Genomic DNA, 24067 nt, shown 5'->3' on the forward strand with positions numbered 1-24067 from the left:
CTTTCAGATTAGTTGTCCGCCTTAAAATCTGTATTGTTTAATGTTGCAACATCTCCCCATCATCGCTGACTATAAATATCTTGTACAAGCCATTCATATTTTTTGTCTCTTGGTAAACGCGTATCAAGAAGGAAAGAACTGTGTTATGTCGTGATGACAAGTTAATTATCTTCTGATCTCAAAATATCAAAGCTGGTTTTAAGTGAGATTATTTCACTTCTGATCTCGAGATAACGGCATCAAACAAATCATCGCGAACACGGACGTTCTCGGCTTCCATGGAAATGATCCAAGAATCTGCTGATTTTTGAAGGCGAGAGGGACGGGAAGACAATTACCCACATGTCACATTTTATTTATAACTAGTATGATGGATCTTGAAGGATTATATCCGTAGAACTGCATGGTGAATATATTAAAGCTGCATAATAGGTGGCTTTTTTTAAAAAGGGTTTATCATAACTAACAAGTTTAGATAATGTGTTCTTATAATAAGGAAATAAAAAAAGCAATACAATACATATAGAGTATGTTATTGGATTGGTAGAGTCTAGAGTCTCTAGACATATCCTACATTGTATTGTAATACAGTTACACATATTCTTACAATAAGATAAAATGTAATCGCGCTAACTTGACACTCGCCATATCTTAAAATAAGTCTAAGGAAATTAAGGCTCGAAGATACAGAAGACGAGTATGTGCAAATTACATTGCGACTGCCAAAAAAGATTAAAAAAAATATATATTTTACATTAGTGTTTAATGTCCCAAAAGTATACACATAACTCGTAAACAATATGTATTTTTTATTCAGCCATAAAAAATAATTTTAGCATAAAAAAGTTAACGTTGTACAAGTATTCCCTATCAGCAATAAAGGCCCATATACACATTCACACATCTAAAGAAACCCATGCTGAAGTTCATTATTATAAAGCAGAAAGAGAGATCAACCAGCCTGCCCTGCTCATATTATCTAAATGGCACAACTGTCCCCTTCAGGCACTTTACATTTTAATTCCATACAATTCAATACATTAGAGATAAGGCAAAACAGACTAAATTAAAATCATGTCAATATTCCGAACAAAAAAGAAAAGAAAAAAAGCACAAGACATATTCATGTAACTCTGCAATGTTCAGCAAAAGAAATAAACACATTGAATAAATGAGCATTATAACATTAATCTGTAACCCCCCCCCACAAAAAAACCCAAGAAGAACAAAGCTTCATTGAGTTGTGGTCAGTTCAGCTACATATACATTTAAAAATCAATTATTGAATTGTGAAGCATTGATTTATTAGTCTGGTTTTGTAGGATTTGTTTTCATTAGAAAATCTTACATCCTGAGATGATAACTTGGATCGATTGATGGAATTACACTTTAACAAGTAACTGGAATGTCATGTCAACCTAACTGAACATTAGAGATGTCCATAAAAGAGAGAGAGAAGAAAGAAAAGAAAAAAATGCTTCCTTAGAAAGCAGACACGATCAAAAGTAAATTCTTAGCCACTGTGTTACAACAATGGCCACATTTTTATTTTTATTTTTTCTTCAAGTGTATGTGAGACCCTGCCACTGGCAAAATGAGATGGTGGTAACCAACTGGTGTGACTCTCTAAGTAACGAGATCCTGACGCCGTCACACTGAAGGCAGTGTACCGAAGAGAAAGCTCAGAAAGCAGCAGAGAAGCGGCGACGGGGTCGTGGGCGACTCTTAAAGTCGGCACCGTGCCCCGTTCTCGCCACCTTGTCTGGTGAGGTATTGCGGAGAGAGAGTTGGGATGGGGGGGCCTGGACAGAGTGTGAAAGCTGAGGAGTGACCTTTAGACCCCTGAGGCTCTGATTCCAACCCTCGAGTTCTCTAGCAGTGAGACTCCTTTTCGTCGACGGGGAAGTAGCCGTCCTTCGTGGGCGGGGACTTCTGGCGGAGGCTGTCGCCGTCGGCCGCGAAGACGGCCAGCAGCTTCTCCTGCTCCTTCTTCGTCTTCGGCAACTCGGTGGAAGGAGTGGTCAAGAAAACGAGGCGCTGGGAGACGAAAAGAAATTATGTAATTTTAATGGAGGAAAACGTGCCCCGGTATGTCACTGATGCATCGTCTCAGACTATTGTGCGAACCACAGATGTTTCAGGAGTCATCTAAATCAAGACCGTAATCTGTGACATCATCGGAAAAAAAGATTATTCAAGATCAGTAATGCAACACATGGTAGCAGAAAAAAAACTGAAAACATTGCGGGTTATACAACACATTCCCCACTAGATCACAATAATGCCCCTTTATGATTATTATTTTTTTACCAATCTAAGATAACTGCAAACAATACATAACTTTTTCAACCCTTCGTGTGCTCTAAACACAATATCGGCACAGCATGGCCGTATGAGGTTGTTATGGTGAACCGACTCCTGAGGGAAACATCTGGCATCTCGAGCTACTAAACAGCTACCTGCTGGAAGCAATGAGCTTTAACACAATTCATTTCCCAAGTTTCTGTCATCCTGTGAACTGCTATCTTTTTTTAATTATTTTTTTTTTTAGGTGAAACTTACCTCTTTCAATGTTCCCGGGGTGTAGTACAGTTTCACTGCTATCCAGACAGGAATGCACATCATGGAGGACAGGGCCAGGATCCAGCCTATCCCATTGCCCCACCATGGGTACACGTATTCATTGTTGTACTTCAGAGGCGAGTACTTGATCAAGGCAAACGCAAACGTTCCCTGAAAACAAGACAAGATATGATTCGTGATTCTGTATGGATTGGATACTTCAAAAGCGGATGAAACCCCTGAACCTTAAACTTCATTGCATTACCACCGTTGGCCAGCAGAGGCTGCTCTTGTTTCAGGAGAGTATTGTGTGGGAAAAAGCGTGCGTGAACGTGAGGACCCACCATGCATGTTGCAGGGGTGAAGTACATCCAGCAGTACTTGATGACGGGGCTGGGGCGATAACCAATCATGTCCTCTATGTTGTCATAGAAACGGTCGGCACCTGTCATCAGGGAGGGACGAGGGGGAAAATGTGGCGGAAACATCACATCAATATTGAACAATCATTTGTGTGACAAAAGAAAACGGTAATACCCGGCCATGATTCACAAAAAAAGTAGAGATTTGCTTTTCATACAATAAGCTGGTTAATTTAAATGTTAATAAATATTCCTATTATTGACTTCATTCTCCAAATAAACCAACTGACCGAAACAACACTCGGAAACCCTCTTTGGCTGGAATGTGTTAATTCTTTGCGATTGGCTGAATGCAGAGGGCAGTGTGCACTGGGATGAATAGTGCCTTGTGAGAATAAAGCCTTTGTCTCCTAAATACCCCCTTTATGCCTTCCCAAATAGCCTGCCGAACACAACTCACCATAAATCCAAGCGATGCAAACGGTCTCAAAAACAGCCACGAAGAGCAGGCACATCCCACTGGCTGCGTAGTAGTCAAAGAGCTGGAAGACGTACATGCCGCCCTGTGGAGACAGACATGGCGTTGTAAACCCGTAAACAGGCAACAAGAAAACCTCCACGCTGTCAAATTATGAGGACAAAAACTCTGATCCAATGTTGTATACTTCTGCAGAATGTTATATGGAAATTAAGAGGGCTATATTCAAACAACCCATAAGGAAAGAATTGGCTGCACAGGAACGTTAACAAGACGCTGTAGGTAGACTTTAAAATGAGTTTAGCATGATTCAAATATAAAAAGACAAGAAAGTCTTCATTTTAGACGTGAGACACAAAAAGGCCTGCAACAAGCCACCCTATCTCTCTCTCTTCATATTCCTACAGCTGATTGTTAAGCATCTTAAATACGAGTTCAAAATGATGTCAAAGATGGTTTCAGAGGGCTTGGATACCCTCCTTTTGCGTATTCTGCACTCTTATTCTGTAAAAAAAAAACATTGCGACGCGAGGTCACCGAGACCGACCTCTGTCAGCATGATGAGCCCCAAGAGGAAGGACACCACAGCCACGGCCAGGATGAAGAGCTCCCTGCGGTGTTTGCGTCGGAAGGTGGAGGGATACATGTCCACCATGGCTGTCACCAGGCTCTCCACGCACACAAACTGATCAAAGAAAGACAACATGTGTATACACCAGTGCACGGATTCTCTGCACGTGAGTACATGTGTGCTGCCGAGCTATACCCCCCCCCCAAAAAAAAAAAACGACCAAGCAAATTAAAGATTTGAAGCAGATCTGTGCACGAATCCGCTCTATTGTCTTTTGTGTGTGTGTGTGTGTGTGTGTGTGTGGTGCATATGTTGGTCTCACTTGACTGTCCAGCCCCAGAAAGACAATCATGATGAAGAAGCAGCAGGCCCACAGAGGGGAGAACGGCATCATGGACACAGCACGAGGATAGGCTATGAAGGCCAAACCCGGACCTGAGACGGACACAATTTAAATCTGAGTCACGCTTGTTGATCGCTCACGTGCATTATTATCAGTATCCTAATTTAAAACCATAGAGGCCATTGAGAGGCAGAGATAAATCAATAAATTCAAGCGGGAGCTTTGCATATACGGTACATCCGATTCATATTAAAGTCTTTCAAAGATAATTCAACAAGAGTAAATCAGCAGTAAATAAAAGAAGATGTCTCCTTAAGGATATCATATCTAACAACGCTGTTAAAAACAGAACATATTTCTTTATGTGTAAAATAAATGCGCCCATACTCCACAACATAATAGATATTCATAAGAGATGCACTATAACTGATATTCGGGAAAGAAGGGTTACAAAAAAAAAAAAGATGCTACACTCCTGGAAACGCATCCCAAAATCATACAAAAAGGAGCAATATTATATTTTTTTGATCCTGAGAATAAAAGCACTCGAGCACACAACAAGAGGGTGGAACACTTGGAGTGGAGGACAAATTCAGAATTCATCAAATCAGTAAGGAAGAGAACTGGTTGAGGAAAAAAGATGGTCTTTCTTAAAGTTAATTAAATTAAATACGTTGACTAACAAAGCTTAACGTACATCTCAACGACATATTAAAAGCATCATGTTCTGTGAAGACGTCTTCAGTAATATACATTAAAACTGTTGCAGCAACACTAGAATGCCTACTTATATATAAAAAACGTGAAGAATATTCTGTTTTTTTGGGGTGTTTGTTTGCCTCCGTCTGTGTGTTTATGTATACACAGTGTTATCTGTAGGTTAAAGATTTTTAAAAAATGGAAGAAGGGAAAGGAGTGTATCAATGACACTTATTGACACAATAAAGTACATTAAAAAAAATATATAATAAGGAAAACCAACCAGATTCAGCCACTTCTGAGATGGGCACGTTCTGCTCGTTGGACATGAAGCCCAGGATGGAGAAGATGGCAAATCCTGCAATAAAACTGGTACCACTGTTCAGGAAACACAGGGACAGGCAATCCCTAGAAGAAGAAGAAGAAGAAGAAGAAGAAGAAACCCCCACAGGGGACGTGAGGATTAGGAACTGTGTGTGTGTGTGTGTGTGTGTGTTGAGAAACGTGGACTTGAGATTTGATTCCTGTTGCATAAAAGATAAAATGTCAACAATTGTGGACGCGTGACTTTTGAACAGCAGGTTGCATTTCACTGTAATTCAAGACAGACTGTTGTGCACTTGACCGTCAGCGCATCATCGTGTCAGGCCTCACCTGTAGCAGTTGTTGTTGTATTTGTTGTAGCTTCCCAGGGCGGTGAGGCAACCCAGGCAGATGGCGTAGGAGAAGAAGATCTGAGTTCCAGCATCCATCCATACCTTTGGACATAATAGGACCCATCATTGCATATCTATATATATATATATATATATATATATATATATATATATATATATGTATATGTATAACTGAGCTGCATCGGCTGTCACATGCAGAATAAGTTCAAACGGAGCCGTCAACAAACACAAAGTATGACCAGTTACCACATTGTATATTTTTCCATATCACTCCCAGGCGACCCGGTTCACTCTGCAGTGTGGAAACATATTTTGAAACCCACACACATGAGAAATGTCTGCGTCTGCTGTTGGTTCAAATTGCGCTGATGATGTTTCATGTATCTCACCATCAGCAATATAAGAAAAAAGGTACGAAGCGCAAAAATAATACTACATCAGAGACGGCCCCCTTCTCACACAGCCTCCACATGGACTCAACACGACAGTTATCTCCGCGTACGGCATCTGATCTCTTTTTTTAAACAATCTAACACCCTTTGACATCTATTAAATCCCAGAAACTCCTCCACCCTGACATCACCCACTCGGCCGAAGCCTATTTATGCACCCCTGTCTCCCGGAGGCATAAAAGTGCAGCACTTTTCCACCCTCTCTTTGTGCACTCACTCTGCACTTCAAAATTCAAATGAGGTCCGTCTTTATGCTCGCCATTCTGGTTAAAGTGCTTCCAGAGCACTGGGGCATGTTTTCAGATAGCTGGCAGCCAGCGCTGGAGATCTGATTGACTGGGGATCAAACCAACAACACAAGCTCTGGACACAACATCGCACAAAGGCAGGTGTTCCCAAGGCACTGATTCCACCGGCCCGGTTTGTCTCGCTCTGCACTCACTGGGCTCGTATTCATCCCCAGAACCCTGAGAGGGATTAAAGAGGGCCCCCTTTTTTTTTTTTTTTTTTTCGTAGGGTTTTCACACTGGTTGCAATCTAACGGGAAGGAAAGAAGAAATGGTAGAGTCCCTGCCTGCATCATTCTCAACTCACTCTCTTTCCTTCAGCAGTGGGTACGTCCTTGACATTCTGCTACAACTATTCTTATAGTAAAAAGTGAGATGCAAGTCTTTTTTTTTTTTGTATTCAATTCAATTCAATTCAGTTCAGTTCAGTTTATTTTTGCATTGCCCAAAATGACAAATTACAAATTTTGCCTTTTACAATCGAATTTACGACATCCCTGTCCCAGGACCTCACATCGGATCAGGAAAAAAATATTATTATAAAGGATTTCTTCGTGATATATAAAATAGCGTGAAACCATAAAAATGTTCAATCTTTGGGGAAATACACATACTCATACGTATTCAGAATCGGTGCCTTTTAAAACGAGGCTTGTCAGGATTTCCGTACGGGTGTGATGTCACAAAAAACATTTAAAAAAAACATATATATAAATGACCCTTGACCCTACATAGTTTTTTTTTTTAAAAACCTATTTTAAAACGTAAACCACTGCAAATGCGACCCAGTTTATTTCGGGTTGCGGTGTATGTGAATAGCAACAGCCGGCAGGAAGTAAACAAGCTGTCGCCTCGCAACACAATCCCATTGAAATGCGATTAAACGTTTCAGGCAGAAGGTGTGAGAAAAATAAAGAGTCTTTTATGAACACTAAAGCATGTAAACACGTTCTAGTAGAGACCTCAAATACAAAATGAGCACAGAATGTCTCTTAAATCCGTGTTGGAAGAAGAGGCAAAAAGCAGGAAGTAATGTGATGCAGTCGCCTCAGACGTCGTCCCGGTGGACGGATGCTGAATGTACCAATGATGAGAGGATTTGCTTCCAACCCATTTATTGACATTTCTAACTTTTCACATTTTAAATAAGATGTGAACAAATCTTTCAAGCAAATAAATACCAGCTCAAATGCTGGGAAATACGTTATCAATAAAAAAGCTTTTGAATGCCCAAACTGCCAAACTCGTGCGCAACCAATCGCGATAATTAAAATTCATAGCACCTACCCCCGATTGAAAATACCTGTATTATCACATCAGCGCGTGCGTAATTATTCTCTAGAGCAAACGCCAGTACCGGTTTTAATATTAATACGAATAATTCACAATATTAACATGCTGGTAGACGTCTTTCACAGTTGTATCCGCATACGTGCGGAATTGATGGTTTCTGTGAACGCCGACGTCTGAAAGCGAGTGCATACCTGCGGGTCAGACAGGCGATCCAGGTCGGGGTAGAGGTAGAAGTGGATTCCAGTGGAGGCCCCTGGCAGCGTGACCCCTCGGATCAGCAGCACCACCAGCATAATGTAAGGGAAGGTGGCTGTGAAGTAAACCACCTGCGGGGGGGGGGGGGCAAAAAGAGCAGCGACTCGTAAACAAACGTCGAGCAATGAGACCTCGTTGACGGCTAAAATGTCAAATGTCATGTCTTGAAGGGCTCTGCACAACGTATGTGTGTATGTTTGGTGCTCTAGAACACTTTTCTTTGCGCTTGCTGCCCAGTTCATGCATGTTGTAGTCCTTCTGCTACTGTAAACAACGTGTAAACAATTCATGCGAGTGTTTTTGGAAAAGGCCTAACCGCACAGCGAGCGCATATCGAAGGAAATCAGAGCCAAAAAGTGTTTTTTTTCCTACTGTTTAGTGCATATTTGTCTGTTGTGAGTGTGTATGTGTGTGTGTGTGTGTGTGTGTGGGTTCACCTTGCCAGTCGACTTGACGCCCTTCCAGATGCAGAAGTAGCAAATGACCCACGCAACGGCCAGACAGATAACCAGGTCCCCGTTCAGAGTGCCAATGTGATCAATACCTGAGGAAATTCTCAGGACCCTTCGCCTGGGGCGACAAATAAGACAAACCTTAGAAATATGTTTTACCTGCAGTTAGAATGAAGGAAGCTATCGGGTCGATGAGAAATTCAAAAAGGGCTTGTAGAAAAACTATGAAGTTCAAGAAGCAGTAGCAAAAGTTGTATCCGATGTGACAGGCATACACACAACAGGATGGAAAACAAGACTCAAGTTGAATATTCGGTGAGCTTGTTGGCACCTATAAGGCCGTTTGAGGACAGGGCCAAACAAAAAAGGCACTTACTCCCAGAACTCAATGACAGGAGAGGTGGTGTTCTCATGGTGATTGATGGAGCTATTCCCCCTCTGAAATTCCATACAAGAATCTTGAATGAAAGAAAAGACAGAAAGACATTCAAATCCTGTGAAGAAAATCCGAGCTTTCTCCGAGGTTTCCAAGTTACACACAGGCAAGTGAAACAATGCCACCACTGAGGCGGAGGAGTGAAACGGGACATTCACTCCCTGCAGATAAAATGCAACTAGAAATCAATGAAAAGGGGGGGGGAGAAATATATATATATATTGTTAATTGTTTGAACACTAAAAGTCGAGTTTGTTTAATGCAAACATGCAAACGTGTGGGGTGTCAATATGCTAACGTGTCCTCATTAGCACCGCGCAAAGTTCAGCTGGAGTTAATGGGAGTCGTTTGGTTTTACGGTATTTCATCGTAAACCAGGAAAGTATTGGACAAATTCAACTTTTAACCTGATGATAGTGAGTACATTTTTATCCTAAGGAGGAATTAAACGTCACAGTAATTCATCCAATAGTTGTCTGGACATTTCTGTCAAAACCCCAAAAATGTCAACTTCATAATGATGCGTCATTACGAACTTGACATTTTGGACAGGAAATGAGGAGATGATATATTTGAGTCTACAGCCAGATGTGTTGGACCGACTCCTGTTGCCTTCCACGTTACAATGTTTTATTCAGATCTCCACAAGACCTGATGGAGACCTGGCCACACCTGATTAACGATCACGCTCAAGAGTATTCGATGTCTGGCAGAAGCACACATTTTAATTTTTTGGTGTGCATATGGTCCCGTGGCTCACCTGTGTTCCAGGTGTTGTTGCAGGAGGCCCAGGGCAGATCCCAGGTGAAGCAGTTGGACAGATAGAAGAGGGCCCAGGCTAACACAACGATGTAGTAGATGTTAAGCAGGCCAGCGATAACCTGGGTGGCATAACCCACTCCTGGAACAAAACAAAACAACAGCGAGTTTATGACTGAAGTGTAAATGTTTTTACAGTTTATCTCAAATGATTTTGAATCAGTGACATGAACTGCCAGACAGATCCATTTACTAGAGACATAGGCACATGTTTGACCTGCGAAACAGTTTGACGGCAGCCATCTTCAGCTCACCGCGGCTGCCTTTTTTACACGACTGCATCAGAGTCTACGGTAAGTTAGATGCAGCTTAAATTGTACCGGGCACCATTTTTTGGGGTCAAACTCTTCGTTCCTGAATCGAGTCTTCGCCGACTGTCGTTCTGTGTGGGTTATGATTATGGCTGATCGCGGACTAATGTGAAGGCAGAAATAAATTTAAAAAAAGGAACATTAGCCCGTCTCGGTTGCTTGCCAGCCTTAACGTTTCCATTCATTCCCATCCCACTGGTTGCAGACACGGACGCACACAAAGTCACACACGTACTGTGCGAGTGCACGTAAGGTCAAATATCTATATAAAATAGTTGGATTACCTTCAAACAAGGGGCAAATTTTCCTCCAGCAGGTGACGCCTCCCTCACTGGTGAACTGACCCAGAGACGTCTCCAGGAAGAAGACCGGGATGCCACAAGCAAACAGGAAGATGAGGTACGGTATGAAGAAGGCGCCTGTTGGAGCACACAGATGAAAGGAACAGTCGACCCATCCATCACTGTGCTCCCAAGCAACGTATCGGGTAGCAGAGGCCGCTGCACATTGTTGGGATTTAAAAGCATTCTAGCATGCAGATATTATGCTGGTAGGATAAATCAGAAATTGTCCATCTAGTTGCCAAGAGAATCAAACAATCCTACTTCCTATGGGACATTAAATATACAAGATTGTTTACCATTTTTTTCTTTCTTTTTCACTGATCTCTCAGACATCAGCTAACTGGCAACCACAATTACCGTTGCTCCTTTTCCTATTTCCAGTGAACCATGACCGCTCTTCGATCAATGGATCTCCTTGGAATGGATTACATATGAACGCTGTGTATTTTCTCCATGCTAAACCAATTCCAAAAAAGCAATTTAGGAAACAGGATTTTCTAGAGGCCTTGTGTTTCTGTGGTGGGATAACCCCGATGACTATAATAGCTTTTGTGTGGAAGATAGTAGAAGATATTCCTTTTAATAGTCCCGCAGTGGGGAAGATATACAGGATTACAGCAGCAACGTGCAAGAGGCATAGTAAAAAATAACAAAAACAAGTAATATAAATAATAGACAGAGTAAATCAAAACAGTAAAGAATATATGCATGCCAGAGATAATGAATTCCATCACTCACCTCCTCCGTTCTTATAACACAGGTAGGGGAAACGCCAGACATTTCCCAGGCCAATAATTTCTCCAGCCACTGACAGCACAAACTCGATCTTGTTGCCCCACTGACCCCGCTCTGTCATCTTCTCGTCTTTGCTGGGCACGATGTCCAGGGGCCTGCTGTGCCCATTGGAGGGCTCCGTTTTGGACATGTTCTCCGTTTCCCCTGTTAGAGGACGAGAAATAACCACAAATGACCCAGAAGAAATGGGACCAAAGACAAAAGACATCATTTCATATACATCCTGAGGAGCTGTATCTGATTGCTTTGTTCTACAGCTCAGTTTGAACTAGTTCACTTCAACCAGTCTCTTCTTTGTCTGAAAAGCAAAGAAACAAATGAAATCACCGGTGATGATAATAATAATAATAATAATAATAATGCATTTAATTTATATAGCGCTTTTCACAATACTCAAAGACACTTCACATAATTAAAACATCCTAAAAGCTAAAAATAAATAAATAAGAATAGCTAAAATACAGGTAAAACAAATAAATAGGGACTTTGAGTCGCTCGGACCCTGATAAGAAAACAAAAACAAAAAAACAAACATTCACACATTAAAAGCAGTTCTGAACAGGTGGGTTTTGATTTGCGATTTGAATGAGGAAAGATCAGTGCAGTCTCGGATGAGTTTGGAGAGAGAGTTCTGACCTCTGTATGATGTCGAACAGAGAATTGTATCATGGCAAAATGTAAGGAAACTGTTACGGCATATTTATTTTCCATAGTATTTCCTTCCTCCTGTTTACCAGAAAAAGATGTGCTATGTCTCAAAGCATAATGTGGCAAATGCAGTATGACAGAAATACCAGGATGTCCTACAGGTAGCAATTCGCAGTATGCAAGCCAGCATACGAGGGAAAAGTAGTATCTCCATATTGAATACATAATCCATGCAACAGTTTGTACTTTGCACGAGCAGCTGCAGCGTGCACTAAAAAGCATCAATAATAAGTATGCAATTTGCTACGCGGCATGGTTTTCCCTTTTCTCGTCGTGCATGGTTTCATCACACTCCCCACACCGGCTTCTCATCAGCGCTCTCTGCACCCTCCGGGCTCTTCAGGCTCTCCAGGCTGTTGTCTCTACACCAGTCGTATGCACATGAAAGGCCATATTCGGTATCGTTTAAATCGTGTTTTAACTTGTTGTTTTCCCCACTGTGCCTCAGGTTCACTGTCCGCCTGTCTCCCTGCTCTCCGTGCTTCCCCCTGGTTATCAGCTCCGCCTCTGTCATCTCCATTCTTCCCATTCTCAGCAGCCATTAGTCTCATATTCTCATCCCTGTGGCAATATAAGATGGTCCATCATTAGGGTCAAACTCAATTAGGCTCAAAGTCTAAACTCTTTATTACCGAATCACTAATCTTGACAAGTATACCGTCGCAACGTGATTCAACTGAATCCCTGCCTCAAACTAAACAAATCTGGATGAAAATGGCTTATGGAAACACATTTCTATGACAGGTGTTTATGTTTCTCGACTTTAACTTCAAATTAGCACAATTTGCTCCAGTAGGGCCTATAATTGCAACCATTAAAAAAAAAAAGGGCCGGCAAATTTCAAAATGCTGCAGAGAGTCTTAATGTGCACCCTCAAAGCCAAACGTATTACTCCAGTGCTTCAATCACCTCATTGGCTCCCAGTGCAAAACAGAACCAACTTAAATATTGCTCTCAGTAGTCCTGAAGGGCCTTCGCAGTGTAAAGGGGATCTTAAGAAGATTAAGTGTGCTTGGAGGGAGAAGAAGGAATTACAGGACCTTGGCGAATTCTCAAGGAGAATTCCCACCGTGCATGTGATGAGCCAAATATGCCTGTTTTTTGTTAACCTGAGCTACTACATAACGTATGTCACTACTCTTCCTGTGTTGGATGAGGTCAGTAATGGCTTGATGTTACGTGACCACGCTAGAAGTTAGTCAAGCCCTTTGCCAGACCCTGTTTAGGGGGCCAGTGCCGCTGAAAGAATCCCTCTCTGTGGAGGAAACAGACAACTCACTGACTGTGCTCACTCCTGTCAAGTTGCATTAACAGGCCCCTCACCAGCCCCTCTGTCACCCTCTTCCCTCTCTCTCTCTCTCTCTCCCTCTCTCCCTCTCCCTCTCTTTCAAGCTTCATCACGATCGCTGTTGCAGTCCAAATTCAGACAGGCCGGTCATCAGTCTGCAGGAGACATGCTCAAGCTAATTCACTGACAAGAATACATGTCTCCTTCCCTTCATGTGTCTTTTCCCACAGCCACACAAAGAAAAACACGTGTGACATGTTGTGTGGCCCGGTCTCACGGGAGTTTTCGGGAAAAAAAACAACAACAAAAAACATAAAAGGGGATGGAAATCACTTTTTAGCCAGAAGCCCTGTGTGAAGACACCTTTCGTGGAATGAGCTCCCACTGGCAACAAAAAAAAAAAAAAAAGGGCAGAGGTGGAAGCACAACTGTGACTCTGTGTGTGTGTGTGTGTGTGTGTGTGTGTGTGTGTGTGTGTGCGCATGGGGTTGGAGGCCGGACCCCGTTTCAGGAGCCAACATCTCCAGCGATGGTGCCAAATTGTGGCCTGAGGTAAAAATAGAGCCCCTTGTTTTCAGAAGGTACTTGGTGGGAATGAAGGCTCGGTGCAACAAAAGCCAAAGGAGCCCCCACGGCTCCGCGCTGGCAAATGAGAATCCTCACTGGCTTTGCAGCCAGATCACAGTTTACCTCACTTTTTCACACTTTCTTTGTGGATTGCTGGGAAGCGAAACGCGCGAGCCAAATATCTCACTTTGAACACAGGACTTTTAATAGAGGGGTGGGGGGGGGGGGGGGGTAGATAGACTAAATATGGGCCTTATTTATAGTCGCTTAGTCAGGTTGAAATAGGTTATTATACACACATGCTTATAGAATGTGAGAGAAGAGGCACACTGTGGTGAGAAAATATGCCAAGAACCGTGAATTACCTCGCCGAGCCACAGTGGAGCTTTATCCCAGGAAACTTCCCTTCGCTCTGAAAAGCTGTGGGACTGACTGAGCGAGTGACTGACTGAGCGAGTGACTGACAGACTGACCCATTGAGGGACTGGATGAATGTGTGGCTCACTTACTGGCGACTGAGTCCTCGTGTTTTGTGTTTGTAACAGAAGGCTACTCCGCCGGTTTGGCATTGAACTTGTCAGACGCACAATGGACAGTTTTAAAAATAGTATAAAGATGAAGAGGAAAAAGAACTAAATAGTCATAAAAAAAAAAAATAGGTGCCTACATTGCTCACAATCCAATTTTTTTGTGTTATCCTGCGAGCAGCCTCGAGCCGTGTTGAGCCTCACCCAGAGACGAGGAGCGGACTACTGGCCATCCACTAACTAACTATTTGTTTCATTTCTAAACTTGTAGTTGTTAGCTCCAAAAGAGGTTATGACACTTACGGTAATTTAGCACCCTTTGCACATCTCACCGTGGGTACAAGTAGTGGACGTCACCCATTGACTTGTGACCAGAAGTGTCACGAGAGGGTGGAGCTAAGTACAACCGAACGTTGAATAAGATATTTTTTATGCGCCCTAAAACGATCACTGTTAATTGAAGTATAGGGTCATTTTCTCGTACACTTCTATAGACATCAAACTTAGTTTTGCAATCAGAGGAGTCGCCCCCTGCTGGCTCTGAGAAAGAATACATGTTAAAGGCACTTCCTCTTTGGCTTCACCTTTGAGACCCGGAGGTTGCCGCCCGGTGGAGCCACACACAGCTCTTTATAGGCTACACATCGTACATGTATTACTCCCAAGACCTGTAAAGGGTTCTTCTTTAAGCATCGATCAAGTTGACACGGGACATTTGGAACATTGCTCTAAAGGGTAACTACAGTGGTTTAGCATTACACTTCCAGGGGACTGAAAGGAGAAATATTGTTTTAAGAAAATGGTCTAGATCAAAGCAGCAGAGACCAAGACATCCTGACTTTTAGTCTCTAGTTTATCAAGCTCAATGGATCCTACATTTCGCATACTGAGAAATGGACTTGCATGTCAGCATTCAGCCATTCATACACTGATGTAGATGACAGGGGCTGCCATGCAAGGTGCCACCTGCCCATCAAAACTCTAACTAATCATTCACACACCAAAGGCACGGCCTGGGATCGAACCGCCAACCCTCTGAGTGACCCTGCTCAACCACCGAGCCGCAGTCTCCCCCGGCTCATAATGCAACTCAATAAGATATTGTAAGTCTTGTGGCATCCAGGGATTAAGATGCCAAAAATAACCCCTTATGAATTCATCAGACATCTGTAGGTTTCTACCTGACCCCAACCAGTGCCTTTCCGTCACCAAATAAGATGTTTTGAATGTTCAACTTTCTGTTGTGGCTGGATAGAAGGTAGTTGGGAGCATTGAGAGTGATCTCAGGACAACCGAGGGCCGCAAAACCAAAGCAATGTGCTGAAAGACGCTCAGACATTATGCAGAGCTGCAGGAGAATGCAAAGTCGGGTGGTGCGGGTTCGTCACTAAGAGCGACCCCTTTCACATCGGAGTCGTGAAATTGTTGTGATTTGTTAACATGAAAAGTTTTGTTGTTCCGAATTTATACAAATCAAAAGCCAGTGTGAACGACCTCAACTGAGATAAGTAGAGTCCACACTGTTGTTGCGGTGATAGTGGAAAAATACCAACGAGTGCACTGATAGTCAGACATTAGTATGGTGCTAAACTTATATATATAAAAGTCAGAGGATATGAAATATTGGTTCCTCCTCTAAACAAAGTTGGATATTTGCAAAATGCATAACTGGATTAGTGGAAGTTAGGAGCGATACATTTGATTGGTGCAAAATAACACATGGCAAAAGCAATACGTAACATGATGAATAAAAATGAGAAATATTTGTTCACTATGACTGTGGAAATTAGTTTGACTTTTTTTGAAATAAGGCTTTATGAGTCACATGTCTCAAATAGATGTATAATCGGATATTTTTCGATGGCAAAAACAATATCCACATTTCACATGATGAAGCTCTGCAGAAGCCACGTTCTCTGACAGATCATTTACTTTCAGGGTTGGACAGGTACAAAAAAAAAATGAAATCCCAGGCCGCCGTGGGCCATCGGATCGGCCCACCACAATCGACCACAGGCCGCCCCACCTTTGAGCTCCCCTATGTGGGCTTACACCAACTGTGCCTCTCGCTAAAGCCGTGTAAAGACTAAGAGGGAATTAAGGAAGATTTAGAAAGAGGAAACATGATAAATACCTTTCAAAAAAGTGGTACAATCGTGAACACAGAAAGTAGCGCGCGGCGGGGTGTCCCGGAGCACGGAACTGATACCGGCACATGAATAGGCATCATCATCCCCACCAGCTGCTCATTAAGTTATGTACTGAGGATGAATTACTTTCCATACAAGCAACACATTATGTCCCATTTGATCTGCATGATCTCAGCATTGAAGGAAGTGTGCTGCGTAAAACATGCGCTGGACAAAACCAATGCGTGGTTCTTTTCTCAAACGAAAACTATTAAAGACACATCTGATTTAGAAACAACAGCCTTCACTGAGCTCTACTGCCACCAAGCAACAACAGACACGTAGAAGATGTCAATGAATATGTCCATCGTATCTCATAAACAGCAATACTTTCATTACTCATTGTCCATCTCTGAATCACATGATCAACAACCGAAGGCACTCACCTTTCATAATGTTGTACGAGAAGAGAGTGGCCCACCAAATGCGGGCCTGCTGCCGGTTTAGGTTTCACTATATAACATTCATGGATGGGCAAAGATCTGACAAACTGAAATCTTTGGAGCAGCCAGCGATGAGATTTCCCCTCTGAGTTGCCCCTCTTTGAAGACCCCCCCCTTTATCCAATTCCATTCAGACACCCCACACACAAACACACACACACTCACACGCTCACTCCCCACAGCACACTAGAGGTCTGTGCTGTCTCAGTGTGGTGGGCTGATTGCGTAACCTTTTGACACACACATTCTCCCAGGGCCTTTCTGTCCAAAGAGCAACCAGAGAGCATGGGGGAGAGGCTGGTCACGCTTGTATTTAGGTAGCCCATCAGATTACATATATCACAGGCACGGACACACGTGTGTGCATAATGTGCAAAGATCAAATATTTTTGAGGCAGGTTTGCAAAAGAATTAAGGTGAAACCACACGGGGCGAAAACATTTCTTGCTAATGCAATGATCAATGTCAGCTTTTGGGGTCATTTTGCTTCCATAACATCCCAAATAAACATTGAGATGTTTATTTTACCTCACTTTGTCTATTTGCGTCTGCGGATTTCTTCTTCTTTTACCCAAAAGTTAGTATTAGATAATTCCTCATTTGCATATCTAAAAAGTATTTGTCTTCATGTAAGTTATTAACTGGGGAGGTTTCTTGGTGATTATTATGAGTTAACATTTCTTGCAAAATTAATAGATCTTTAATGACTAATGGTTTCTCAAACTCGACTGGTTTCTGATCTTGAAATATATGCAAATGAGCACATATTTGCATATTTAAACATTGCATTCTAGAAAAAAACACCTGGGGCACTTCCCAGGTGACATATATTAGTTATTTTTTTACTATATTCACCTGAATGTCTCCTCTGAAAGGTAAAGCAATGCATCGACCGCAAACCCTGTACATTTAAAATAACGTGTGCACCTTATTTACAATATTTCAATGGTCTTCTCTGACTGTAATTAAAACATCTCTCTTCCTTCATGAAGCCCCTTCTCCAAAACACATCCTTAATTCAGCCCCCGGAAAAGAGTCTTTATTCCCCCCACAGACCCAGTAGCCCATTCAGAACATTTTCCCACCGCAGGGGTCCAGAGTGGCCCGGTTCAAGGCATTTGTTAGAAGGTCACGATCCAGAGGGTCTTAATGGAGGTGGTGGTGGGGGGGAGGGGGGGGTATGGTTGTGCTTCTGCTTTTCCAGTCTAAAATCTTTCAGGGTGAGGTATTTTTTGTAAACTCCCACCACCACCTCAAGTCAACTTATAATTCAAGACACAGACACGTTAGCTTCCTATGAAAACGAAGCAGCCTGTCTGACTTTTAGTTTTGTGGCAGTTGTATGAAAAACCTGTTTAATCAAAAAATATTTTAAAAACTTCAAAGAAAAGTTTTCATTTCACTAGTCATCTTTGCAATTTCCTGCACGAGTAAAGTTCTCGATTGCATATGAAGTTGAAACCATTCACCCCCAAATAGTCTAATTCCATATGCATGATAATATCACTGCAATGGGGTGGCAGCATCCCTAACAATATACTGTTCAGCATGGAGTGTACATGCACTACATCACAAGTGTGTGAGCACACTTTGCATTAAATAGACGAACACTTGCGTTGATTGGCTGCAAGCAAAACACAACATTTTTGTTTTTAAATCTTCAGAAGGTCATGTTTGACTGGAGCAGTTTTGATACAACTTGGTACTGGGTTATTTCGGTCGATACTTTAAAAAGGTATCGAGTACGGATCCTCGGGCCTATGCGTAACGGGGACAGGTGTGCAAATACCCCACAAAGGCAGGAAATGAAGTGATCTGAAACGAGAGGACGGAGAAGTGATCGTGTGACACCATAAAACGGCAAACACGAGACGTAAAATGAATGAAACGTAGGAAAAACATGGAGCGGGGCAGATTATGACAATGGGGCTCATTAATGATCTGTGTTTCTTCGTTCTCTCTGCAGCTTCCTGCTGTTCTCTGACCGCACGGCTACAGGTCACTGCTCAGATTGTACTGTGCTGCGTCCATCCTGTCTCTTCAGATCAAACTCCAACGAATGGAATTTAATCTGTTTCAGGTCTACTTAATAATTGAAATGCAGTCAACAGCACTGCGGACATTTTGGAGGCTTGTCAACGATTAATGTTTGAGCAGATGCATGTACGATAATTAATTTGTCTAACTTTGTCTAAGCTGCACGAGATATTTCAGTTGGACTGGAAAAATAAACGTAAAGGTGCAGTGTGTAGGATTTAGTGGCATCTAGTGGTGTGTTGCAGATTGTGACCCACTAAATACTCCTTTTCTCACTCCTTCCTTTCCACCGCGAAAAGAACTACGATGGCCTTCAAATAGGGAGAGTTATATTTAGGAATTTAATATAACTAGAAGTTACTCTTGTCAATACTGTGCTTTTTTTATATGACCAAATAATTGCTTTTAAAACATGTAGAGAATTTATTTTCAAAAGAAATATATTCAGAACAGGATTTTAATTTATATTTAAAATATATATATTTGACAACAACAAAGTCACTATTTCAACTCGACTAGCCTTCACTTCACCTGGTTCACTTCCCATCGATCACTTCGCCTGGATCACTTCGCCTGGTTCACTTCACATCGATCACTTCGCCTGGTTCACTTCACATCGATCACTTCGCCTGGTGCACTTCACCTGATTCACTTCACCTAGTTCACTTCACCTGGATCACTTCACCTGATTCACTTCACCTGGATCACTTCACCTGATTCACTTCACCTGGATCACTTCACCTGATTCACTTCACCTGGATCACTTCACCTGATTCACTTCATCTGGATCACTTCACCTGATTCACTTCACATGGATCACTTCACCTGATTCATTTCACCTGGTTCACTTCACCTGGATCACTTCACCTGATTAACTTCACCTGGATCACTTCACCTGATTCACTTCATCTGGATCACTTCACCTGATTCACTTCATCTGGATCACTTCACCTGATTCACTTCACCTGGTTCACTTCACCTGATTCACTTCACCTGGTTCACTTCACATGGATCACTTCACATGGTTCACTTCGCCTGGTTCACTTCACATGGATCACTGCCACTCTTTACCCCACTTTTAGGTTTCTGCGAAATCAAATGATCCACTGTGCACATACAAATATTTACTTAATTGTTTTTCAAGAGGGGGGGGCTTGTGCAGTAAGGGGTATCCTTAAAAAAACATTTCCTACACGACTAAACATATGGATGATTTTTTAAAGAGATCTGAACAGACATTAAGCCACTATTTAACCAAAATAGCCACATTTGTAATATGCTGCTGAATGCTTTCATTTTGTGGTTGTAAAATGTCTCTTTGACAGACCGCCAAGGAAGAAAAGTGGCCATGATGGTTAAAGTAGTTAAGAGGTGTGTACACAATGATCTAAGAGTGTGACCAAATGTATAGACTCTGAACAAACAAGCCCGAGAGAGCTCAGGGTTAACCAAAGCCGGACCGGACAGTTCTCAGCTGTTTGCTCAACCATGTCATGCTTTTAAAAAGGTGAACGTCATCTTCAGTTTCAATTGTGCGAAACCAGAAAAAGCAAATCGTATTCAACGATAGACAAAGACGGTTCAACTCTTGTATAGAGTGCTGCAGTAATGAGTCCTAAAATCCGGTTTTAGGTTCCCTCGTTTATATTTATTGGTTAAAAATAATAAATGACGTGGTTCTCAAAAGCTTAAGAGGTTTTAACATGTTGTTCTATGTCGGTAAATATCCCTCTGAGTGCAGGCCAAATCCAAACCAGCTTTAGTCAGACAGTATGAGAAAGATAATGTGTTTTTTTAACACTAATGCATTAAAACATGTTCTCGTAGAAACCCCAAACACAAGAAGGAAGCTGACCAAGAGCATGAAGTGTCCCCTTTAAACAGGCAGGACTTCTTCAAACGAGGAGAGAGATGACAAACTGAAACAGAAACAGGCTGATAAATGCACGAGGAACTCATTGACTCATAAAACGCATGCAGGGAAAGAGACAGGAAGTAAAACAGAACGTGACACATGACACAAGAGTGGAACTACAAACAAAGAACATGAATGAGACATGGAAAAAACACAACGAGCAGAAACCCCCAAACCTTGGATAACGGATCACATAAGAACAAAGGCAGATAAGCCAATAAAGGTCGAGAAAAGATAATAATGCCAGACAGTGTTTACAAAATGTCTGAGGACTCTGGACTCATAGGCCTACGATACACATTTCCAGTTACAGCGAAGATGCTTAACCTCATCTCCAAATAGATCTTTTTTTCTTCTTTTTTCGAGATCCTCCAAAACTGGAATCTTTATATTCCCCTAATAATTGTTTTTTTATATGTTTTACTTACATAACTACCGGATCTTTATATCTCTGCTGTTTGCTGATGTGTTTTTTTTAACCTTACCAGGACTTTGGTTGATTTTAAGTTTCCCTTATGTGGCCATCAGGACCTAAATATCTGTATCTGAATAACTATGCATGTGTATTTCTCTAGATGATGCATGTTGCTGTGACAGGTTGGAACACTTGCACTCTTGAGCAGGCTAGAGAGTAGGGAGATGTCATGCTCCGTCGTGCTTGATTGTGATTGTTCATAAATGACATGATAAGTGTTTAGAAGATTAAGGTGTTGACTATGGTGTGGTTCTTACATTATTTATTTCGTTCATTATTGTGCAAGTTAAAATAATAGAGTAAAGAGATGAGTGATCTACTAAGCAGTCTGGATCTTGAGTCTGAGATGATTGCTTTAGTCTCCGCCCACATACCTCTGGGAAAGTCATGTTCTTTTCCTCACAAAAGTAAAGCATTGTTGAGGAAAAGACACTATAGAGCATTTTAATACAGCAAAATCTAAATTATGTGATGAGAAAGTACCGAGTGTAAGTATGAATACGTAGAATAAATTGTTTTATGTTAAAAATAAAAAACAAATAAATAACCAGCAGAGTTGGTGGTTCCGTTAAAATGTTCATGTCATAGTGTGTACACAGGAATGATTGGGTCTATCAGAATTCAAGGACTGTGGAAGTAAATTGAGACTGCACACTTACCTATGAGGCTTTTACGGGTCGTTCTGGTCGCTGAAGCATACTCCAGTGTGAAGTAAGCGATCGTTCACGGCCTATTGAGTTATGCGAGGAAGTCAGTACTCTCAAGGCATGAAAACAAGCCGCGAATTAGACCACTAACCAAAGCAAAATAGTACGTATTTGACCAATTGCAAATAGTACACGAGAACTGCAGCAATTCTCTACGGAGACCGGTACAGATTACTAGTTTTGATTTTATACAGACAACTCCCCAGGAGATAAGATAAGTTACGGAACGGTATGGCAGTGTTTGCTGGCGGACAGAGATAAAAAGACGATAAAAGTAATGAATAGCGAAGATAGCTGGGTAGTTAGCGACTAGTTGGGCCTTGGTTGCTACACCAAGGCCCACAACAGCAGCAGTACCAACAACCATGGCAGCCACGAGGAGGCGGAGGAAGAGGTAGAGGAGGAGGAGGAGCCCCTGGAGGGACGTTCTGCTGCTACAACTGTGGCAAACCAGGCCACTACTCAAGGGACTGCAGAAGCCCCCGCCGTCCCAACGACCACCCTCCACAGCACGGCCCTCCCCACCAACAACAACAACACCCCCACCTAGACAGTATGGTTAAATTGTACTGCGAAGAGTGCAAAGTGTGTGGCGTGCACAACTCTAGAAAATTGACATCTTTGGTCTCAGCCCTCTCTACCCAGGTGGCGAAAACTCTCGAGAAAGAGCCAACGGAAGGAGAGGACCAGACCGTGAAAAGAGGTGACTGGGTAAGGGTCAAGGTTCACAAGAGAAAGTGGAATGACCCCAGGTGGACTGGACCGTACGAAGTGAAGGAGGTTACCTCACACTCGGTCCAGGTCAGAGGCAAATCAGGAGCGCCCTGGCATCACTTGACACATTGTTCCCCAGCATCTCCACCAACACGCTCCCTTGCTGAAGTAAGGAGGGACGTGGCCGATTTGGAAAATGGAGAAGGTAGCGAGACGACTGTTAGGGGCTCCGGCCCAGCCACAGGCTTACAGACGCCCCTCCCTTAAGGAACTAGGTTTGACCAAAGAAAAGCCCCCTCCACCTACCTATGAGGCCGGAAACTACCCCCTGTTGACCGTAGAAAGCACCGACGAAGACTGCACCTATGACGTCCCTCAGGTATAAGAAGGGGGACCAACTATGCATAGAAAATGTTCCACACCTAGCAGGTGTGGAAAGGGGGATTTATAGAGCATTTTAATACAGCATTAAGGTAAACCTGTACATTAGCTTGCTTCAGCCTAAACAACACACAGCATTGACCCTAGCGTTAAGGTCACGTAAGCTTGCGCCGAGTTACGAGAGCCCAAGGCCGAACTCAGTGGGAAAATACAAAATAAGGGAGCGCCCGGTCCCAGCACACACACTGCCCTTATCTAGAACTAGGGCATAGGAGAGGAAGATACACAGTGGCATCCCAGCCGTTAATCAAGGGCACCCCATCCTGCAAACTGGATTATGCCAGCTCCGACCATGCCCCCACCCTTGCACCCCAACAACATGCACAAACACTGATAAGAAGGAGCCAGTGTGGGTGGAAGATACCCAGTGCTCCTACCAGACCGCTTGGAATAAACCATGCCCCGTCTGCATCATTTTTGACTTTTAACCCAATAGGACCTCACAAGAGGAATCCTATATGAAGCTTCCGCGTACTCTGTTTAAGCGCCTTTTTCTTTGGACACTCAACCCTGTTGGATGTTCATCTTAGGACCGCGCACGTTTAACTGTACGGGAGCATTAACTCTGCTTTTATACTGAATAAATATTGAGAACTAACTTTACTTCACCGGACTCCGTTTGCTCATTAATTGTTGGGTTGTACTCCACAACAACTATTTATCCCCCCTTTTAGGTATGTTGTTGGTTATGAATGAAGTTAACATGTCGGTATGGATGTAAGATGTTTCCTGAGAATATTGTTGGTCTGTTTTGGTTACGTAAGAGTTGAGTTTTACCGTGAATTTTGAAGTGTGTGTGTTTGTATTGCAATGTACGTGAGTTCCTGCCTGTTCAAGTGTAGCTGCCATTTTGGGATTCACAGAGATCAAGCTGTTTTGTGTTTAGTGATATCTGTATGTATATAAATAATTGTGTAGTG

The 24067-nt window shown here is 42.5% G+C and overlaps 1 protein-coding gene across 2 annotated transcripts; it reads right to left on the reverse strand.

Moving 5' to 3' along the window:
• Nucleotides 1–796: 796 nt before the first annotated feature.
• Nucleotides 797–22880, reverse strand: slc6a13 (solute carrier family 6 member 13). Of its 2 annotated transcripts, none has more exons than XM_034534814.1 (15): nucleotides 22778–22880; nucleotides 11080–11280; nucleotides 10282–10416; nucleotides 9628–9768; nucleotides 8808–8889; nucleotides 8417–8549; nucleotides 7916–8050; nucleotides 5670–5773; nucleotides 5299–5423; nucleotides 4296–4408; nucleotides 3950–4087; nucleotides 3385–3487; nucleotides 2907–3007; nucleotides 2563–2733; nucleotides 797–2037 (listed from the first exon to the last, which is right to left on the reverse strand). In XM_034534814.1, exons 2-15 carry the CDS (start codon nucleotides 11264–11266, stop codon nucleotides 1873–1875), a joined length of 1833 nt encoding a protein of 610 aa, XP_034390705.1. In that variant the 5' UTR covers nucleotides 11267–11280; nucleotides 22778–22880; the 3' UTR covers nucleotides 797–1872. The 2 variants fall into 2 exon arrangements, with proteins under 2 accessions (XP_034390705.1, XP_034390704.1); XM_034534813.1 differs by lacking the exon at nucleotides 22778–22880 and adding an exon at nucleotides 21945–22364.
• Nucleotides 22881–24067: the final 1187 nt, after the last annotated feature.

The sequence above is a fragment of the Cyclopterus lumpus genome, chromosome 6 (genome assembly GCF_009769545.1).
Source record: "Cyclopterus lumpus isolate fCycLum1 chromosome 6, fCycLum1.pri, whole genome shotgun sequence".
NCBI lineage: Eukaryota > Metazoa > Chordata > Actinopteri > Perciformes > Cyclopteridae > Cyclopterus > Cyclopterus lumpus.

Coding starts and splice junctions, on each gene's coding strand:
- slc6a13 (XM_034534814.1), bottom strand. CDS start 11,266: ATGTCCAAAACGGAGCCCTCCAATGGGCACAGCAGGCCCCTGGACATC. Junction 8,051..8,416: donor GCGTCAAGTCGACTGGCAAG/GTGAACCCACAC, acceptor CCCCCCCCGCAG/GTGGTTTACTTCACAGCCAC. Junction 5,424..5,669: donor TACAACAACAACTGCTACAG/GTGAGGCCTGAC, acceptor TTCTTCTTCTAG/GGATTGCCTGTCCCTGTGTT.